Genomic DNA, 17,697 nt, shown 5'->3' on the forward strand with positions numbered 1-17,697 from the left:
ACCTGAGGCAGAGGCCATGGAGCCATCCTCAGTGCCCGGGCCAACTTTGCTCCAATGGAGCCCTGGCTGTGGGAGGGGAAGAGAGAGACAGAGAGGAAGGAGAGGGGGAGGGGTGGAGAAGCAGATGGGCGTTTCTCCTGTGTGCCCTGGCCGGAAATCAAACCCAGGACTCCTGCACACCAGGCCGACGCTCTACCACTGAGCAAACTGGCCAGGGCCTTAATTTTTTTTGAAGAAACATTATACTATTTTCCACAGTAGCTGTACCATTTTGCACTCCTGTTAACAATGCACAAGAGATCCAATGTCTCCATATCTTCACCAACCATGGTTATTTTCTGTTTTGTTTTGGTTTTTGAAAGTAGTGATCCTCGTGAGTGTGAAGTGGTGGGTGATGATGCTTTTGAAGATTTTCTTCCTTTTATACTATTATTTTCCTGTGTATTTCAGGAACCACTCTAACCTGGCTCTTTTTTTTTTTTTTTTTTTTTTAATTTATTTATTCATTTTTTTTAGAGAGGAGAGGGAGAGACAGAGAGAGAGGAGAGACAGAGAGAGAGAGAGAAGGGGGGGAGGAGCTGGAAGCATCAACTCCCATATGTGCCTTGACCAGGCAAGCCCAGGGTTTCGAACCGGCAACCTCAGCATTTCCAGGTCGACGCTTTATCCACTGCACCACCACAGGTCAGGCCTGGTTCTTTTATTCCCTCCTTTTCCCTCATCCTTCTTTGTATAAGTGTTGCCACGGTAAAATTATATGCATCATTAGAGATGATGAAAGAGTTCTATAATCTGTGTTATCAAATGCAGTAGCACTAGCCATATGTTCTCACTAAGAATGTGAACCATGGCTAATGAGACTGAGAAAATAAAGTATTGATTATATTTTATTTTTTATTTTTATTTTATTTTTTTGTATTTTTCTGAAGTGAGAAGCAGGGGGGAGGCAGACAGACAGACTCCCGCATGTGCTCCATCGGGATCCACCTGGTATGCCTACCAGGGGCCCATACTCGACCCCTTTGGGGTGTTGTTCTGTTGCAATCAGAGGCATTTTGGCACCTAAGGCAGAGGCCATGGAGCCAGCCTTTAGCTCCCGGGGTAAACTTTGCTCCAATGGAGCCTTGGCTGTGGGAAGGGAAGAGAGAGACAGAAAAAAAGGAGAGGGGGAAGGGTAGAGGAGCAGGTGGATGCTTCTCCTGTGTGCCCTGGGCAGGAATTGAACCTGGGATTCTCACACACCAGGTCGACGCTCTACCACTGAGCCAACCAGCCAGGGCCGAATTAATTAATTAATATATATATTTATTTATTTATTTATTGTATTTTTCTGAAGCTAGAAACAGGGAGAGACAGTCAGACAGACTCCCGCATGCGCCTGACCGGGATCCACCCGGCACGCCCACCAGGGGCAACGCTCTGCCCCTCCGGGGCATAGCTCTGTTGCTACCAGAGTCACTCTAGCACCTGGGGCAGAGGCCAAGGAGCCATCCCCAGCACCCGGGCCATCCTTGCTCCAATGGAGCCTCGGCTGCGGGAGGGGAAGAGAGAGACAGAGAGGAAGGAGAGGGGGAGGGGTGGAGAAGCAGATGGACCCTTCTCCTGTGTGCCCTGGCCGGGAATTGATCCCGGGACCCCTGCATGCCAGGCCGACGCTCCACCACTGAGCCAACCGGCCAGGGCCTAAATTTATTTTTTAATTTAATTTAAATCCTCATGTGACTAGTGGTTACTGTATCATATAATCCATTTCTTGATCTCCCTTTTTTCTGAGCTCCGACCTCCTTTATCCATCTATCTCCTTAACATATCTGCTTAGATGCCTTATAGCAGTGATCCCCAACCTTTTTCGGCCACGGATTGGTTTAATATCAGAAAATATTTTCATGGACCAGCCTTTAGGGTGGGACAGATAAATGAGATAAATGTATCACGTGTCCGAGACAAGTGTCAAGAGTGAGTCTTAGACAGATGTAACAGAGGGAATCTGGTCATTTTTTAAAAATAAAACATTGTTCAGACTTAAATATAAATAAAACAGAAATAATGTAAGTTATTTATTCTTTCCCTGTGGACCTGTACCAAATGGCCCATGTACTGGTATCGGTCCGCAGCCTGGGGGTTGGGGACCACTGCCTTATAGCATCCAAAAATACACATATTCAAGGTCAAATTCATGATCACTTTCTCAAGCAAACCCCTACTTTTAAAAACACTATCAACTCTGGTCAAGAGAGAATTATTGAAATTATCCTTTACTCTTCAGTTTGCTTTATAGCTCAGACCTAGTAAATCACATGTGTTATTATTCAATCTTAAAAATGTCTCTCAAATCTGTCTTTTGTTTTCAAAAACATATATCATTATTTGTTACACTACCACCAACAACCTACTCTTTAAAGAATTCTCTATAGAAACATACTGACATTAAAATAAAGTTGAAATCACTTAAATTTCCTATGTCACCTCTCTAGTAAATCCTTCAGGTCTCCTAGTCAGAGACAAAAGCTCTATCTTCTTTCTTTCCACATTTTGTCCATATCACATTTTTAGTAAGTTACAGTGAAATAGATTGCTTACTTGTTTACTGGGTTGGACCTCTTCAGTTGTGATAATTGTTTTTTGTATTTCAAGTGTTTGGCCTTATCCTTGGCTTACAGTAGGCTATTAGAATGTTTAGATAACTAATAACAATTTATGATTTAAATGTTGAAGATATAAAAAACACAACTGGAAAATTCCTAGATATAGAAGGAGAAATAAGCCTAATTCAAAACATAAATCCATGGTGATTTCTACTTATTTATTAAAGGATTAAGCATCTAAGATTTATATTAGTATTTTATTCATGTATAACCTTTAGAGGAATTAGTTGGGCTTCACTGATAATTAAATAAAAGTGCTATTTCTTAAGGTAATTACAGAGAATAAGACAACACCTTCAGCATAAACACTGCATGTGTTGCCCTCTGGCAACTTTCTACTGTACCATCTGACTGTCATTGAAGCCATGATAAAGTACACCTTTTGAAATCAATTGAGTCTCATTTATTACTTGTTAGGTTCCATGATTTATATCAATAAGACAAAATCCAAGATAAATTTAAGCTTTATAAAAAAATATTTTTTAAAAGAACTGCAAGACAACATTGGAAAACTACTTTTAACGACAAGAACTCACAGCTCACATTTCATGTATTAGTATTATTTATTTACTTATTTTTTATTCAGAAAAGCACTAATTATAAATTATTGATTCTTCAATCCTTAGAAATTATAATTATAATTTAATTATAATCTCAAATAATATTTGAGATCTATAACAAAAGTTTTATAATGTAAAGAAGTTAGAAAAGATAATGGATTGCATTATAAGAATAAATATTTATATTAGATGTATATATCTATTATATTTATTTAATTATATTATATAACATCTGTGACAGTATTATGGTGTGGTGTATCTAAATTTAACATCTACTGAAAGAATAAAAAAATTATTCTCAATACTTCCAGTTTTTTGAAATGTTTAATATGGTATAATTATGATGGGCTGAAATATTTTTGCAGTCCTAAAGTACCAATATTTGTGCTTTATCATTTTTCAAATTATTTCCCATATTTCATATCACTTTAAAATAATTGACAGTGGCTGAATTTATACCTAGGTGGGACTTGCTTTGTAAAGTCCAGTGTTATTTGCATATCACAGTACCAGCTGGTACAGGTGTACTGAACATGTGATATACTGTGACAATATTGCTATCATCCTTATTGAAACAAATATTCTAACAACCTTAACTTTTCACATATTAAATTTTATGTTCCATTTGTACACATTAATTTATCAGTGTTTTTTGGCATTTAATTAATTAGCTTAGTTTTTGGAGGTTAAGTTTTAGAAGTTTTTTTCTCTATTTTATTTTTTTATTAAATTTATTGGGGTGCCATCAAAAACACTATACCAGTTTCAAGTGCATATTTTTATGATACATGATCTACATAGAACTAGCATTTTAAATTGTTAATATTTATACTCAATTATATACATGTTGCATTTCTAGAAATAATCTATACATCAACTTTTCAACCTTATCTGTAAGGAAATTTTTCCTATTCTAGTAAGGAAAGCTATTACGACTATATTCATTTCTGAAGTAGAAAATAAAATAAATCATTATTAAATAATAATCAAATTGGTAGTCAAGATAGAATTGAAATCCATGCTCCATATTTCCTAATATATGTTCTATTCAACTCCTCCATGTTTATACTTTTATTTTTTGATCAAAGAAAATTTGATATTAAAATGAATATTTCTTTTTATGATTCCACATGTACTGCTATTGGTGAAATAAGATTAAACCTCTGAAGTTTATTCTGAGTGTTTTCCCTTGGCTTTTGTCTGCCACATGAGTGGTCTCTGAAGGGTAACATAATGACTGGGGAAACTGAATCAAATTTGGAAAATTTTAAGTAGTTATAAAAAATTGTACTAGACTCTTACTTCTCCATGTAAGCAGGTTTTAGTTGTTCTTACACAGAATTCTTCCAACACTCATTTAATGGACATATCTATTATATATAAAATGGATAATATATGTATATTTAGTATATATATTATTTCCATTTAATGTATAGTATATATAAATATATGTATAGACACACTTATCTAAATATACATACATATATGTACTTATTCTACTTATCTCTCTATTCATCTATAGATCTACCTTTCTATCATCTTTCCATATATCAGAAATGCAACTAAAATTTTGAATAATAAAATGTCAATATGGAGCCACTTCTATCTTGCTCTAATCTAAATAATATTAGTCAAAAGATGGAGATGTGAAAACTTAACCAAAGAATTGGAATAGGTTGTAAAGTAAATGTAGTTTAGATGCAGATATTTTGAGCTTAGGAGAATTTTAAGTAAAATGTGATCCAAACACCACTTATTAGAAAGTAAAAAAAAAAAAAAATTTACACAGCTTTTAAATGTTAGGACTAGACTAGGACTCTGGCGTTTGTATTTTGAGCTCCTCTGTTGCTACCCTTTGAGTTCAGTTCATTATATCACATTTTTCTCCTTTTAAAGAAGAAAAATCAGCTTTGTAACATTTCACTAGAAAGATTAAGAATGAATAGTCAGTCTTTCAAGTAAGTGTATATAAATATGGATTATTTAATTATTTTTAGTGTTTATTTATTAAGTTTAATGAGAAAGGAAGGAGGAGGGAGAGAGAGAAAAAGAGAGAGAAAGGACATGGATTTGTTCCTGTATGTGCCCTGACCAGTGATTAAACCAGCAACCACAGGGACTTGGGATGATTCTCTAACCAAATGATCTATACTGCTCACAAAATTTAGGAGACATTTCAAAATAAATATGAAGTGATAAAGTATCCCCTAATTTTTGTGAGCAGCGTATAAGGCCAGGGCTTATAATTATTATTATTGTTATTAAAAACTTATTTATTGATTTGAGAGAGAGAGAGAGAGTAAGAGAGAAAGAGAGAGAGGAAGAGAGAGAGAGAAACATTGATTTTGGTTTCACTTCTTTCATTCATTGGTTGCTAACTGTATGTGTTTCAACCAGAGACTGAATCTGCAAGCTGGTTTATGGGGATGGCACTCTACCCACCCTTGCTACCTGTCCAGGGCAAATATGGATTATTTATTTTTTTGTTTGTTTGTTTATTTATTTATTATTATTGTATTTTTCTGAAATGAAATGTGGGGAGTCAGAAAAATAGACTTCTGCATGTGCCCAACCAGGATCCGCCCAGCATGCTCACTAGGGGGCGATGATCTGCCCATCTGGGGTGTTGCTCCATTGCAACTGGAGCCATTCCAGTGCCTGAGGCAGAGGCCATGGAGCCATCCTCAGCCCCTGGGGCAACTTTTTTCCAATGGAACCTTGGCTGTGGGAGGGGAAGTGAGAGATAAAGAGAAAGGAGAGGGGAAGGGTGTAGAAGCAGATGGGCACTTCTCTTGTGTGACCTGACCTGGAATTGAACCTGGGACCTCCACATGCTGGGCCAATGATCTACCACTGAGCCAACTGGCCAGGGTCTATTTTAAATGTTTTGAAGTGTCAATATTCTCTACAAACTTTATCCCCAAAAGACATGTTAGGACAAGTTAAACAAATATTCGACAAATGGTAGCTTAAATAGTTCATTAACAAAACAACACACTATAAGTGCTGGCGAGGATGTGGAGAAAAGGGAACCCTCCTGCACTGCTGGTGGGAATGCAGACTGGTGCAGCCACTGTGAAAAACCATATGGGGTCTCCTCAAAAAATTAAAAATGGAACTACCTTTTGACTCAGCTATCCCACTTTTAGGAATATATTGTAAGAATACCAAACCACTGATTCAAAAGAAGAAATGTATCCCCATGTTTATTGCAACATTGTTTACAATAGCCAAGATCTGGAAACAACCCAAGTGTCTGTCAGTGGACAAGTGGATTGAGAAGCTGTGGTACATATACACAATGGAATACTATGCAGCTGTGAAAAAAGAAGGAAATCTTACCTTTTGCAACAGTATAGATGGACTTGGAGATTATTATGCTAAGTGAAATAAACCAGGCAGAGAAAGAAAAATATCATTTGATCTCACATATATGTGGAATCTAATGAACATAGTGAACTGAGGAATGGAATAGAGACAGAGGCAGGGTCACGGGGACTCACAGGGTCAGTCAGAGAGAAGGAGGATGAGGGGATGGGATCAGAGAAGTTAAAGGGATGAGTTAAATTATATATACATAACACAAAGATACAGATAACAGGACAGTAAATTATAGAGGGAAGAGGGGAGGGAGTTGGGGGAGGGGTGCAAAGGGGTATAAATAGGGACACAGGGGTGGACAGTGACAGAGTTATATTCAGGGGGACACTTAAATCCATGTAAACACAATAAATTAAAATAATAAAAATTTTAAAAAATAGTTACTTGGTAAATGTAAAAATGTATATAATGTCGACATTAAAGTTATTTGTTCCATATTATAGAATTTAATTTTTTCCATATTATAAACTTTCTCTATAATATAAACAATTATATAGCAAAAACTAGTATGACAATCTTAGAGTAATTTAACTTGTTCTAAACACAGTCTAACTTTATTTTTAACCTTTTTTTCTACTGCAACTAGGAAATACCTCAAACAACCAAGTGCCTTAAATATTGAAAGAAAACTTTTAAGATACAGAAATTCAAAGACTCACTTTGTATTTTCCTTAATCTAAAATGCAGGAGTGTGCTTGAGGATATAGCACAAATCTCCTGTCAAATAAAGAAGAAAAGCTAATTATTGTATTCATGATTGATTTTAAAAACAAATCTTCAATTATTGATCTGTATGATATTAATTGAGCTGTTTATCATCATTATTCTTTGGTAAAATAATAAAAGATACTTAAAATTTTTCCTGGTATATACTATAAATAAAAAGAAAATAGCTTTCTCTAAATTTGTTATTTTCCTTTCCTTCATCTACCAACAGAAAAGAACAAAGCTTGCCCAACTTGCTCATGAATGCATTTCTCTCCTACCTTGGTAATGGTTTCATGAAGTTTGAAAAGAGGATCCATTTCTTCAATTTTCATCACACCTTTAGGGAAAAGGGCCTCAGAGAGAAAACTTGGAGCCTGTGGAAAGCAGAATAAAACATTTAAAACTCTTCATTGATTTTCTTTTTCAAGTGTTTATTGGATTTTCTTTAAAGATTCAGAAAGACTGTAAATTACTTTAAGGTTTCTGTTGATTGTTGGACTTCATTCTGCTGCTCTCATTAACTAAGCACAGACTATTTTAAAATTAAAATAAAAAGAAATTTATAACTTTTGACATTATTTGTCTCTTTATAAAAAATGATATTTTTTGTCTCAAAAAAGAGCACTGTTTGCCATTCTCCCCCCTTTGTAAAATGCAGGTTTGTAAGTAGAATAAGATACCTTGACTACAATTTCCATGTCAAACTTACAGACAAGAGTGTGGGGATTGCAGGAGGGGAAGGAAGGTGGGGGGAGTTGGAGGGGGGTAGAGAGGGAATAGGTGGCGATGGAGGAGACCCACTTGGGGTGGTGAAGACACAATGCAACATACAGATGAGATATTGTAGAACTGTGCACCTGAAACCTGGACAGTTTTATTAACCACTGTCCCTAATAAAGTCAATGAAAAATTAAAAATAAAAGAGGTAAAGCCTACTAGGAAGGAGTTGCTCTGTGAAATAGCTCACTTTCTATCTCATTACTTTACTAATAAACGCACTTTCACTTCAAAATTTAAAAGATAAACAAATAAAATAAACCCCACATCTGGAACTCTTTTCTTTTTAATATATTATATTCTTTCTTAAGTCTGATAGAACGGGATGTTTTTAGCCAACAAGATTACCAGTAAGAAAGGCCTGGGCAAAAGTATGGGTGGTATTGTAAACATTGTGAAACTCATTTGACGTGAAGTTTAACTCGGAACACATCCCATGCCATACTCCTTAGGAGGAACCAGCCCTGACACACTTCGGTCTGCCAAAACACTGAATTCCTGTTGCCAGAGTCACTCAGTCCACGGCGCTTCCTCGGCAATGCTAGTGAACCAGCACAGTCCCGTGGCATTACTCCTTACTGCAACAGGTCTAATACACTTCATCTTGTTTATTGACATAGGTTTGGGAAGTATTTTGGTCAATCAACATAAAAATAGGTTAAAATTTGGTTTAGGGCACTTAATAATTGTCAACTTAAGCATCTTAATATCCAAATAATTAATTACTAAATCTAAGAAATTTATACAATAATATATACTTCACAAAGATGTTTTTCACTGTCCAGCGCTGGACACATAGGAGACATTATGTTAATGGCATTGATTGTAATAAAAACAATAAATATCATAATGATGATGGTGAGGGTAGCAGTGAAGGGTGGTGATTATAGTAGGTAGGAAGCTGAACTAAAGGAAATCCAAAAACCTTATCTATGATTATATGAGAAAAAGCGCACAATTTGCATTTGGATACATATATTTTTCCAAGTAGAGATATTTTTGAACTGACTTCAGTGAAAACATAACATGGATAGTGTGTGGCATTCATTTCTATTTAATAATTAAGTTTAGCAGTCTTAAAAAATGTGCTTCATAGATAGCTTTAAACTTTTAAAATTAATTTTATCTTATTCATTTGCCTAGCAAAACAAAACTTCATAAGTAGTGCAAATGTAAAAATATCAGCCAGCCTCACAGTAAATGATCCCATATAAATATAAGTTGGAAGTTATAATTAATGAGGTTTTTATGGAACTTTCAATTGTTCAGTAGCAGAACAATATTAAGTTTTCCATATGTTCTTTATTCTCCAAGGCAATCCCCATCTTTCTCCTACTCCTTCAGCTATCTCTTGCCATGCCATTTTTTATTTTTAGTGTCATGTTTAACTATTTAGAAAATACTCATTACCACAAGCTAGGTACTGCATTAAATGCGACATGGCCCTTAATCTCATGGAATTCAATTTATTATATCAAAAACTTTATACTGTATGTCTGCTAGTTGAAGACAACAGTAAGAATATTCCAGAAGAAATACTGATTGGTCTATCAAGGACCTAGTGTAAATTCACCTCCCTGTCTCTAATTTACATGTCCCTTCTGTAATATTTAACAATATTTAGCATATCTTTCTTTTAATTCTTTTGCCTAAAATCCATTATTTGACTCACATGATTCTCCATTTGTATATTATTCTCCAACTGTGAATGGATTTCTTTTCCTTTTTAAAGCAATTACTATTTCTAGTTAGTCATCACTTAGTCTTCTTTTCACAGACTCTGTATGTGGTTTTATCTATATCTTTGACTTTAACTGCCAACTTCAATGTTGATTGATTCAAATGTTTATTTCTAGGTTTGATCCCTGGTTTTAGCTCATCATTTCTGTTTTTCTATGAGATCCTTCAAAATGATTAATTTACATTCCAAACCTTAATCATGCATTACCCCATTGACATGTTTATTTCTTACCTCAAATGATAGCATAATACCTATATTTTGTCCAAAATGTGAAATTTTATGCCATTCTTGACTCTGATTTCTCTCACTCTATGTGACAAAGAACTGTACTAGCCAATTTCTCTCTACTCTATAAGTTTACACAAATCTCTAAAAGTTCTTATTCATTGTCATAGTCCAGTTACTTATTACTTTCATCAAAACTATGTTCTTTATTGTCTATAGACCAAAGTAAAGAGTCATTAGTCCCATACTAGTCTCAACCTATCTTTTGTCTTTCACCTTTAAATAATTTTCTTCCCCATAAAGTAATTTAAACTATTTCCATATAGTGTCTGCTTTTGTCACAGCAGGTTTTTCAGTAAACCTTAAACTCACCCTTACTTTTACAAACTCCGTCCTTTTATTTTTGCCATTTTTTCTGTCTGGAAAAGTTTTTTTCCCCATCTGTTGACCCTGTTTCTTTCTATAATTGCTCTCTTTGATCCTCACCAACCCATTAGAGCAGGGATCCCCAAACTACGAACCACGGGCCACATGCGGCCCCCTGAGGCCATTTATCCACCCCCACTGCACTTCCGGAAGGGGCACCTCTTTCATTGGTGGTCAGTGAGAGGAGCATAGGATGCAGATGCCACAAAGCATGCCACAGGATGCGGATGCACAGGATGTGCGCCACAAAGCACAGAGTCGCTCACGTATATTACTACTTCCGGTGACACAGGACGCACACATCACGGTTCCAGAAGCACTTGTTAAGGCTAGCAGTGACAAATATGAAACCGGACATTGACCATCTATCTCATTAGCCAAAAGCAGGCCCATAGTTCCCATTGAAATACTGGTCAGTTTGTTGATTTAAATTTACTTATTCTTTATTTTAAATATTGTATCTGTTCCCGTTTTGTTTTTTTACTTTAAAATAAGATATGTACAGTGTGCATAGGGATTGGTTCATAGTTTTTTTTTATAGTCCGGCCCTCCAACGGTCTGAGGGACAGTGAACTGGCCCCCTGTGTAAAAAGTTTGGGGACCCCTGCATTAGAGTTTACTGTTCTCTTGTCAGAGTTCCTATTGTCACTTTACATTTACTTTTAGTCATCATTTATTATGTTAAATTTTTGCTACATTTCTGTTTTTCTTACTGTAGTATGAGCCTTTTAAGACTTGGGATTCTTTTCTTATTAAAATAGTCTAATGTTATCAGACAACTTTGAGTAAGTCATTAATCTCTCAATATTAGTATCATCATTCATAAAGTTGAAATGAAAATTCAACTGTTCTTCTCACTTCACAGAGTTCATGTCAGGATCGAGCAAAGAACCAAAGCATGTAAAAGTTCTCAGAAAGGAGAAAAGGACTACAATAATAGTAGATGGTGTTTGATTTTTATCACACTTATCAGGAATTGCTTTTCTATATAATCACAAATTATAATTTAAAATTTAAATCACTAAAAATATATGTTTGTATATTGAACTCTATATATGATATTTCTCTTTTAAAATATGCAGCTGTAAAAGAAGAGTTTTAAATCTATTGCTGTAGGTGACAGTAAGTTTTTGGAGGTATTTGAATAGAGCACATAATATTTTCAAGTATATATATTGAGGATAGCACACACACATTTGTGGAGAAAATTTAAGAGACATGATGAAAAAAAGTTTAGATGTCTATTGCAGAATTACAGTTAGAATGAGAGATTACACTAGTGCCACAGTAAAAGAAATTGATAGGAAAAGATTAGTTTAAAAATGTTTAAGAAATAACATTAGTAGTACTTGGTGATTAATTTGATGTGAAAATCTTAAAAAGGAGTCAAGATTGGAAGTATTTCTAGATTTGATAAACTGAGAAGAAGTATATTTCATTAATTTAAAAAGTATGGAAATCCATAAAGGTTTAGGAAATAAAATAAATTTTCAACATTTGAGGTGAAGTATTTTGGGAACATCTGCATGAAGTTTACTCAGAAGATTAGTGACTATATTGTTCAAGACCAATATGATTAAAGACCAAATTCTAGCCGGGAGATGTAACAACAATTTAAGAACCATGCAAAAGGTAGTTAAAATGTAAAGTACACTACATGTACACTTAAAAATTTCTTGTGTAGCACAGATGTCTGATTGACAAGATCTCTTAATGGCATGGATATTAAAGCTTGAGAAATAAAAACAAAATTCAGGAAGTTATTCTAGATGAAATCATCAGGAAAATGAAAAGAACCATGTGTAATTTCATGGGAGTCAAAAAAATAGAGAATGTCTGGGAATGGATAATCAATGTTCAAAGGAAGTAAAAAAAAGACAACTAAAGAAAAATCATCCATTGGAAATTGTATTTCAGAGATTCCTAGTGTCTATCATCACGGGTCTCAATGGATTCATCTCACAGTACACAGAATACAATCAGTTGAGAAAATGTGAGGAGAAGTGAAACATCAACTGTGAATTGTATTATTCTCTCTAGAAATTAAGATTATGTTGAGAAGTTAGAAAAAGTGAACACTAGCTTTAAAAAGTTAAAAATTCAAAGATCAGTATATTTGTTATCTATTAGATAGTATTGATATATCAATAGCTACAGCTTTAAAATAAGAGAAAACATCCTGAAGATAATGCATTTTATCAATAAAATATAAGAAACCTTGGGGAAAATAAATGGATCATAGCTCAGTAAATTTACTCAGAAAACAAATCTGCAAGTAGATGAGCTGTTGAAGAGAAAGATGTTGAAATGAGGATAGGATGTAGTGGAAGACAGTGTTAGTGCATGTACAGGGTTGAAGAAAAGAAAAAAAAACTGCAAAGGTCAAGTATAATTCATTTTAAGACTACCCTGAGTTGACTAAACTTCAACTCATTACCATATCAAAATATACCCTTTATATTTTTTTTCAGAAATAATCATTTAAAATATTTAGTTCTTGTAGGTTTAATGGGTATGAAGTAATCAAAAGGATTCTGCACATGCCTTGTCTTTATAGTAGACACTTAATGAGCATAACCTGAAATAAAATAATAATAGTATTGGGCTAATCACTAAGTGCTCTACATGTATCACCTAATTTAATCAGGATACCTTTACTACCTTCTCTACAAATGGGGTAATTGAGAAACAATGAATTTCAGACACTAGCGCAAGAACATTCCATAAATAAGTGGTGGAGCCTGGAATCAAACCCAGGTTTATTTGACTCCAAACTTTTATTCTTTTATTCTTGTGCCATTTCTCCTCCTTACTGCCCAAGTTCCTCATAGCTTTAAATTAAGTAAGAAAGAATGATTTCTCCCCACCTCTTATTCCAAATTCCCTCCAAGCCTTAGTCTATTCTACATAAGCAGCATAAACACAATGTACAATTTAAAGAATTTAATCAAAGACTCCCTGTTTAGACTAAGTAAAATTGAATCTAAAAGGTCCCATGTGCACTTCCCTCATTGTAATATTCTCCTTTCTACAATCAGAGAATATACACATCAATACTTAAATTCAATAAATGAAATTAAAACACTTGCAGGCTTTGAAAGGCAATGACATTCATAATGTGCTTGGCTAAGAAAAAAAAAGTAATTACAGACATAATCTTTGAAAAATAACATTCTCATCATATTACAAGTGAAAAAGAGACCTGTGGTAATTTATAGTTTGAATAGAATGATAAAAGTCCAAGGGTCAAATGTGGAACAATATTAGGACATTATTATCTGAATTCACTTTTTTTTTTCATTTCAATTATTTTTCAAGTTCTAGGAAAGTTCACAGCATTGGCTTTATTAAAAATATTCAGAGCACCTTTTTAGTTCTATTCATACTGATCTAGTATCCTAAGTTTAGACCTGGATAAGACATTAGAAATGGATGGTGGGGGGAAGTAGGAGTGTGTGGAGGTTGGATTGAATGGGGCATAAATGGTGAGGGACAGAGATTTGACTTGGGGTGGTGAACAAACATGTAGAATACAGATGATGTGTTGTATAATTGTGCACCTGAAACCTGTATAATTTTGTTTATAAGTATCAACCCCAATATATTCAATAAAAAGGGAAAAAAATAGAAATAGAATTTAACCCAAATACACAAAATAAAAATAGAAAATTTAAATGATTAAATAATTTTTACAATGTCACAAAATAGTTATCAGAAAGCCAATACTAAAAATTAGCTCTGTTTATGTATACATTTCTTAAAAATTTTGCCATTTCTAGTAAAGTACTTTGAGTTGGAGCTAACAAGTCTTAAAAATGTGAATCATTCCAATAATTATGATGTTGGTTTGGTCTTAAAGTTCTTACATGCCAACATAATACCACCATAGGACCTGGTGTTTCTATTTAAGACTTTATTCAAATGAATCTTTTTTACATATCTTTCTTTTTTTAATCTCTTAATTATTGAATTGTGCCTGTTTCACCTGTTAATACACAGTATGCATCATTTGTTGTGGGTAGAGCGCAGAGCACATTCCTAGCAGCTGTGGCTGATGCAATGCTGTGAGAACACTCCAACTCCCAGAACCCTCCTGGCACACCCAGGGAGGGAGCTCGCCCACTATAATGAAGTGACTTAGCGCCAACCACGCAGCTGCCTGATCTTTTCAGCCATTGGCTATGAAGAACGTGCTGTAACACCCTATTGGCTGAACCCATGTATATAAGCTAGCTTACTTCCTGAATAAAGCGGATCTGTGTCACTGAACCTGGTCCCCGGAGTCAGGTCTCTGCGTCTCCGTCGTCCTCACCCCCAGTGGGCCTTGTCCACAATTTGTCAAGTAGTTTGTGTTTATGTTTTTTTTCTCTCCTTCATACCTCATAATTTTAGTTAGTTTTACATTAATGTGCTCAGCAGCAGCTTTTTGTATCATAGTGACATCACCAACACAAAACATAAATCCTACAGATTTTTTAAAAGTGCATTTAAGACTATAGGTTTATTTCTACTTTGATAACAATTTATCTTATTATGCTTGTTTGCAGGTGTTTCCTCATGAGCTGATGTCTAATTTTCACCCTGCCTTGTGGGATTTGAGGGGTGGATCAGCCTACCAACTCCATATTATAACTCAGACTGCCCAGTAGTGGTTCCTTTAGGAAGCTTCAGCTGTGTTTTGGGTCAGACCATCATTGTTATGTCCTTTGGAGCCCAGTGCCTCCTCACCTTGGCTCTCTCTTGAGGTGCGTTCACTGGTTTGTTAGACCTAAACTTGAACTGATCTAGGTGTTCTTTAAGCTTCTTACAATTCTTATAATCACAGTGCAATGTAGAAGCTGCCTCTTACTTACTTTTTGCTATTTCCTTTAACTTAGAAAGAGTATGCATAATGATTTTTGTGTGGGGGGGTTCTTAATCCCTTCACCTTTTTCACTCAGTCTCCCAATACCTTTTCCCTCTGATTTTGATTTTTTTTTTTTCATTACAGTTTCCAGACAGATCAGAAAGCAGGGAAAGCTAAGTTACAGCAACAAAGGAACAAACAATGAAAGATGATAAACTATTAAGCTTTCTTAATAAACATGAACTGTTCTATACAGTAAAACAATGGGTAATATTTGTTAATGCCTCCATATTTTTGCTGCCATTGTGAATGGAAGAATAATAACATCTGACAAGGCCTGGCATAAACAGGCTTACATGGAGGAACCCCCCAAGGGTCGATTATATTAACAGGTCGATTTAAGATATGACTGGATCAAAAGTCCCTACCCTACAACTTCTAACATCTCAAAACATTAACTCTGCGAAGAATTGCTATAAACTCTATAAATGAGTTATAAAGCAATAACTCATCTCTTTTCACATCATATCATTTAAACTTCTTTGAGAATTTTTCAGGTTTTGTTTCCAGCAAAAGAAGAGAAAGGAGTAACTAACTTGCTAAGACCGCTAACACTGTGCAAGAGAGCAAAGCAGCATGCTTTCACATCAGGAAGGAAAAAAAAATTAATATTTGTGATATATATATCACAAAATATATATATTAGGCACTTCTGAACAGAGCTGTCTGAAGTTGAATACCGTACAGTACATGCTTCCTGAAAAAATGTGTCAGTTATAAGACAGAAAGATGTCTTAGAAATAGGCAACTTTTTCCTAAAACCAACTGCTGATTGCCTCCAGGCATTCTGCTGCCTATATCTTTCACAAGTGGCTCTGAGCCTCCTAAAATCTCATTCCCTGAAATTCTTAGTCTCTTCTGGCATCTGGTGGCTCCAGCCATTCCTTAATTATGCCTGCAGAGCTCATACTTCTGCCTCGGTCATTACATCCTCTTGTCCTCTGTGTTCTCATCTTCTGCATTGATATATTGGATTTAGGGACTACCCAAGTACTCCTGGATGATCTAATTTCAAATCTATATAATTTAGTTACATCTGGACAAATTCTTTTTTCATAAAAGGCCACATTTACAGGTTCCAGGGACATACACTTTGGGGACCACCACTCAATATAGTAGAATCACCATGTCTTCATCTCCTAAAGCCTAGAACATTCTTTTTTAAATTGATTTTATTTTATTATGTTTACATAGATTAATGTGTCCCACTGAATACATCACCCCCACCCCCATGTTCCTCTCAACATCCCCCTTGTCCCCCTCTACCCAACACCCTCCTCCTTTCGCTCCAGGATTTGATTTCCTGCTCTCTATAATGCTGTGTTATGTATACATAATTTCACCAATATCTTTCCCTTCTCTAATCCCATCCTCTTATCCCCTTTTCCTATGACTTCTTTCCCTCTGGTCCCTTTGATACCACCTCTGCCTCTATTCTGTTTCTCAGTTCACATTGTTCATTGGATTTCTCAAATGAGTGAGGTCATATATTTTTCTTTCTCTGTCTGGCTTATTTCACTTAACATAATAGTTTCCAGGTCCATTTATGTTGTCGCAAAAGGTAAGATTTTCTTCTTTTTCACAGCTGTGTAGTATTCTATTGCATATATGTACCACTGCTTTTTAATCCACTTATCCTCTGATGGACACTTGGGCTGTTTCCAGATATTGCCTATTGTAAACAATGCTGCAATAAACATGGGGGTGCATATCTTTTCTTGAATCAGTAATTTGGTACTCTTAGGACATATTTCTAAAAGTGGGATGGCTGGGTCAAAAGGCAGTTCCATTTTTAATTTTTTGAGGAATCTTCATACTATTTTCCACAGTGGCTTCACCAGTCTGCATTCCCACCAGCAGTGCAGGAGGGTTCCCTTTTCTCCACACCCTCGCCAGCACTTATTCTGTGTTGTTTTGTTGATAAGCGCCATTCTGACAGGTGTGAGGTGGTATCTCATTGTGGTTTTAATTTGCATTTCTTTAATGATTAGTGATGTTGATCATTTTTTCATCTGCATATTGGCCATTTGTATGTCCTCTTTGGAGAAGTGTCTATTCATTTCTTTTGTCCATTTTTTGATTGGGTTGTTTATCTTCCTGGTGTTGAGTTTTACAAGTTCTTCATAAATTTTGGTTATTAACCCCTTATCAGACATATTGTCGAATATGTTCTTCCATTGTGTGGTTTGTCTTTTTACTTTGTTCATATTGTCTTTAGCTGTGCAAAAGCTTTTTAGTTTGATATAGTCTCATTTGTTCATCCTGTCCTTTATTTCCCTTGCCCGTGGAGATAAATCAGCACAATAGACAGCAAGATTTCAATTATAA

General features: G+C 35.2%; 1 protein-coding gene across 6 annotated transcripts in view; it reads right to left on the reverse strand.

The window, feature by feature from the left end:
* Nucleotides 1-17,697, reverse strand: part of NAALADL2 (N-acetylated alpha-linked acidic dipeptidase like 2) — a 1,182,199-nt gene that overhangs the window by 204,755 nt on the left and 959,747 nt on the right. For all 6 annotated transcript variants that reach the window (XM_066241017.1, XM_066241013.1, XM_066241011.1 and 3 more), the window contains one exon: nucleotides 7,573-7,668. In XM_066241017.1, the coding sequence (XP_066097114.1) occupies nucleotides 7,573-7,668 (96 nt within the window). The remainder of the gene's footprint in view (nucleotides 1-7,572; nucleotides 7,669-17,697) is intronic.

The sequence above is a fragment of the Saccopteryx bilineata genome, chromosome 8, assembly GCF_036850765.1.
Source record: "Saccopteryx bilineata isolate mSacBil1 chromosome 8, mSacBil1_pri_phased_curated, whole genome shotgun sequence".
NCBI lineage: Eukaryota > Metazoa > Chordata > Mammalia > Chiroptera > Emballonuridae > Saccopteryx > Saccopteryx bilineata.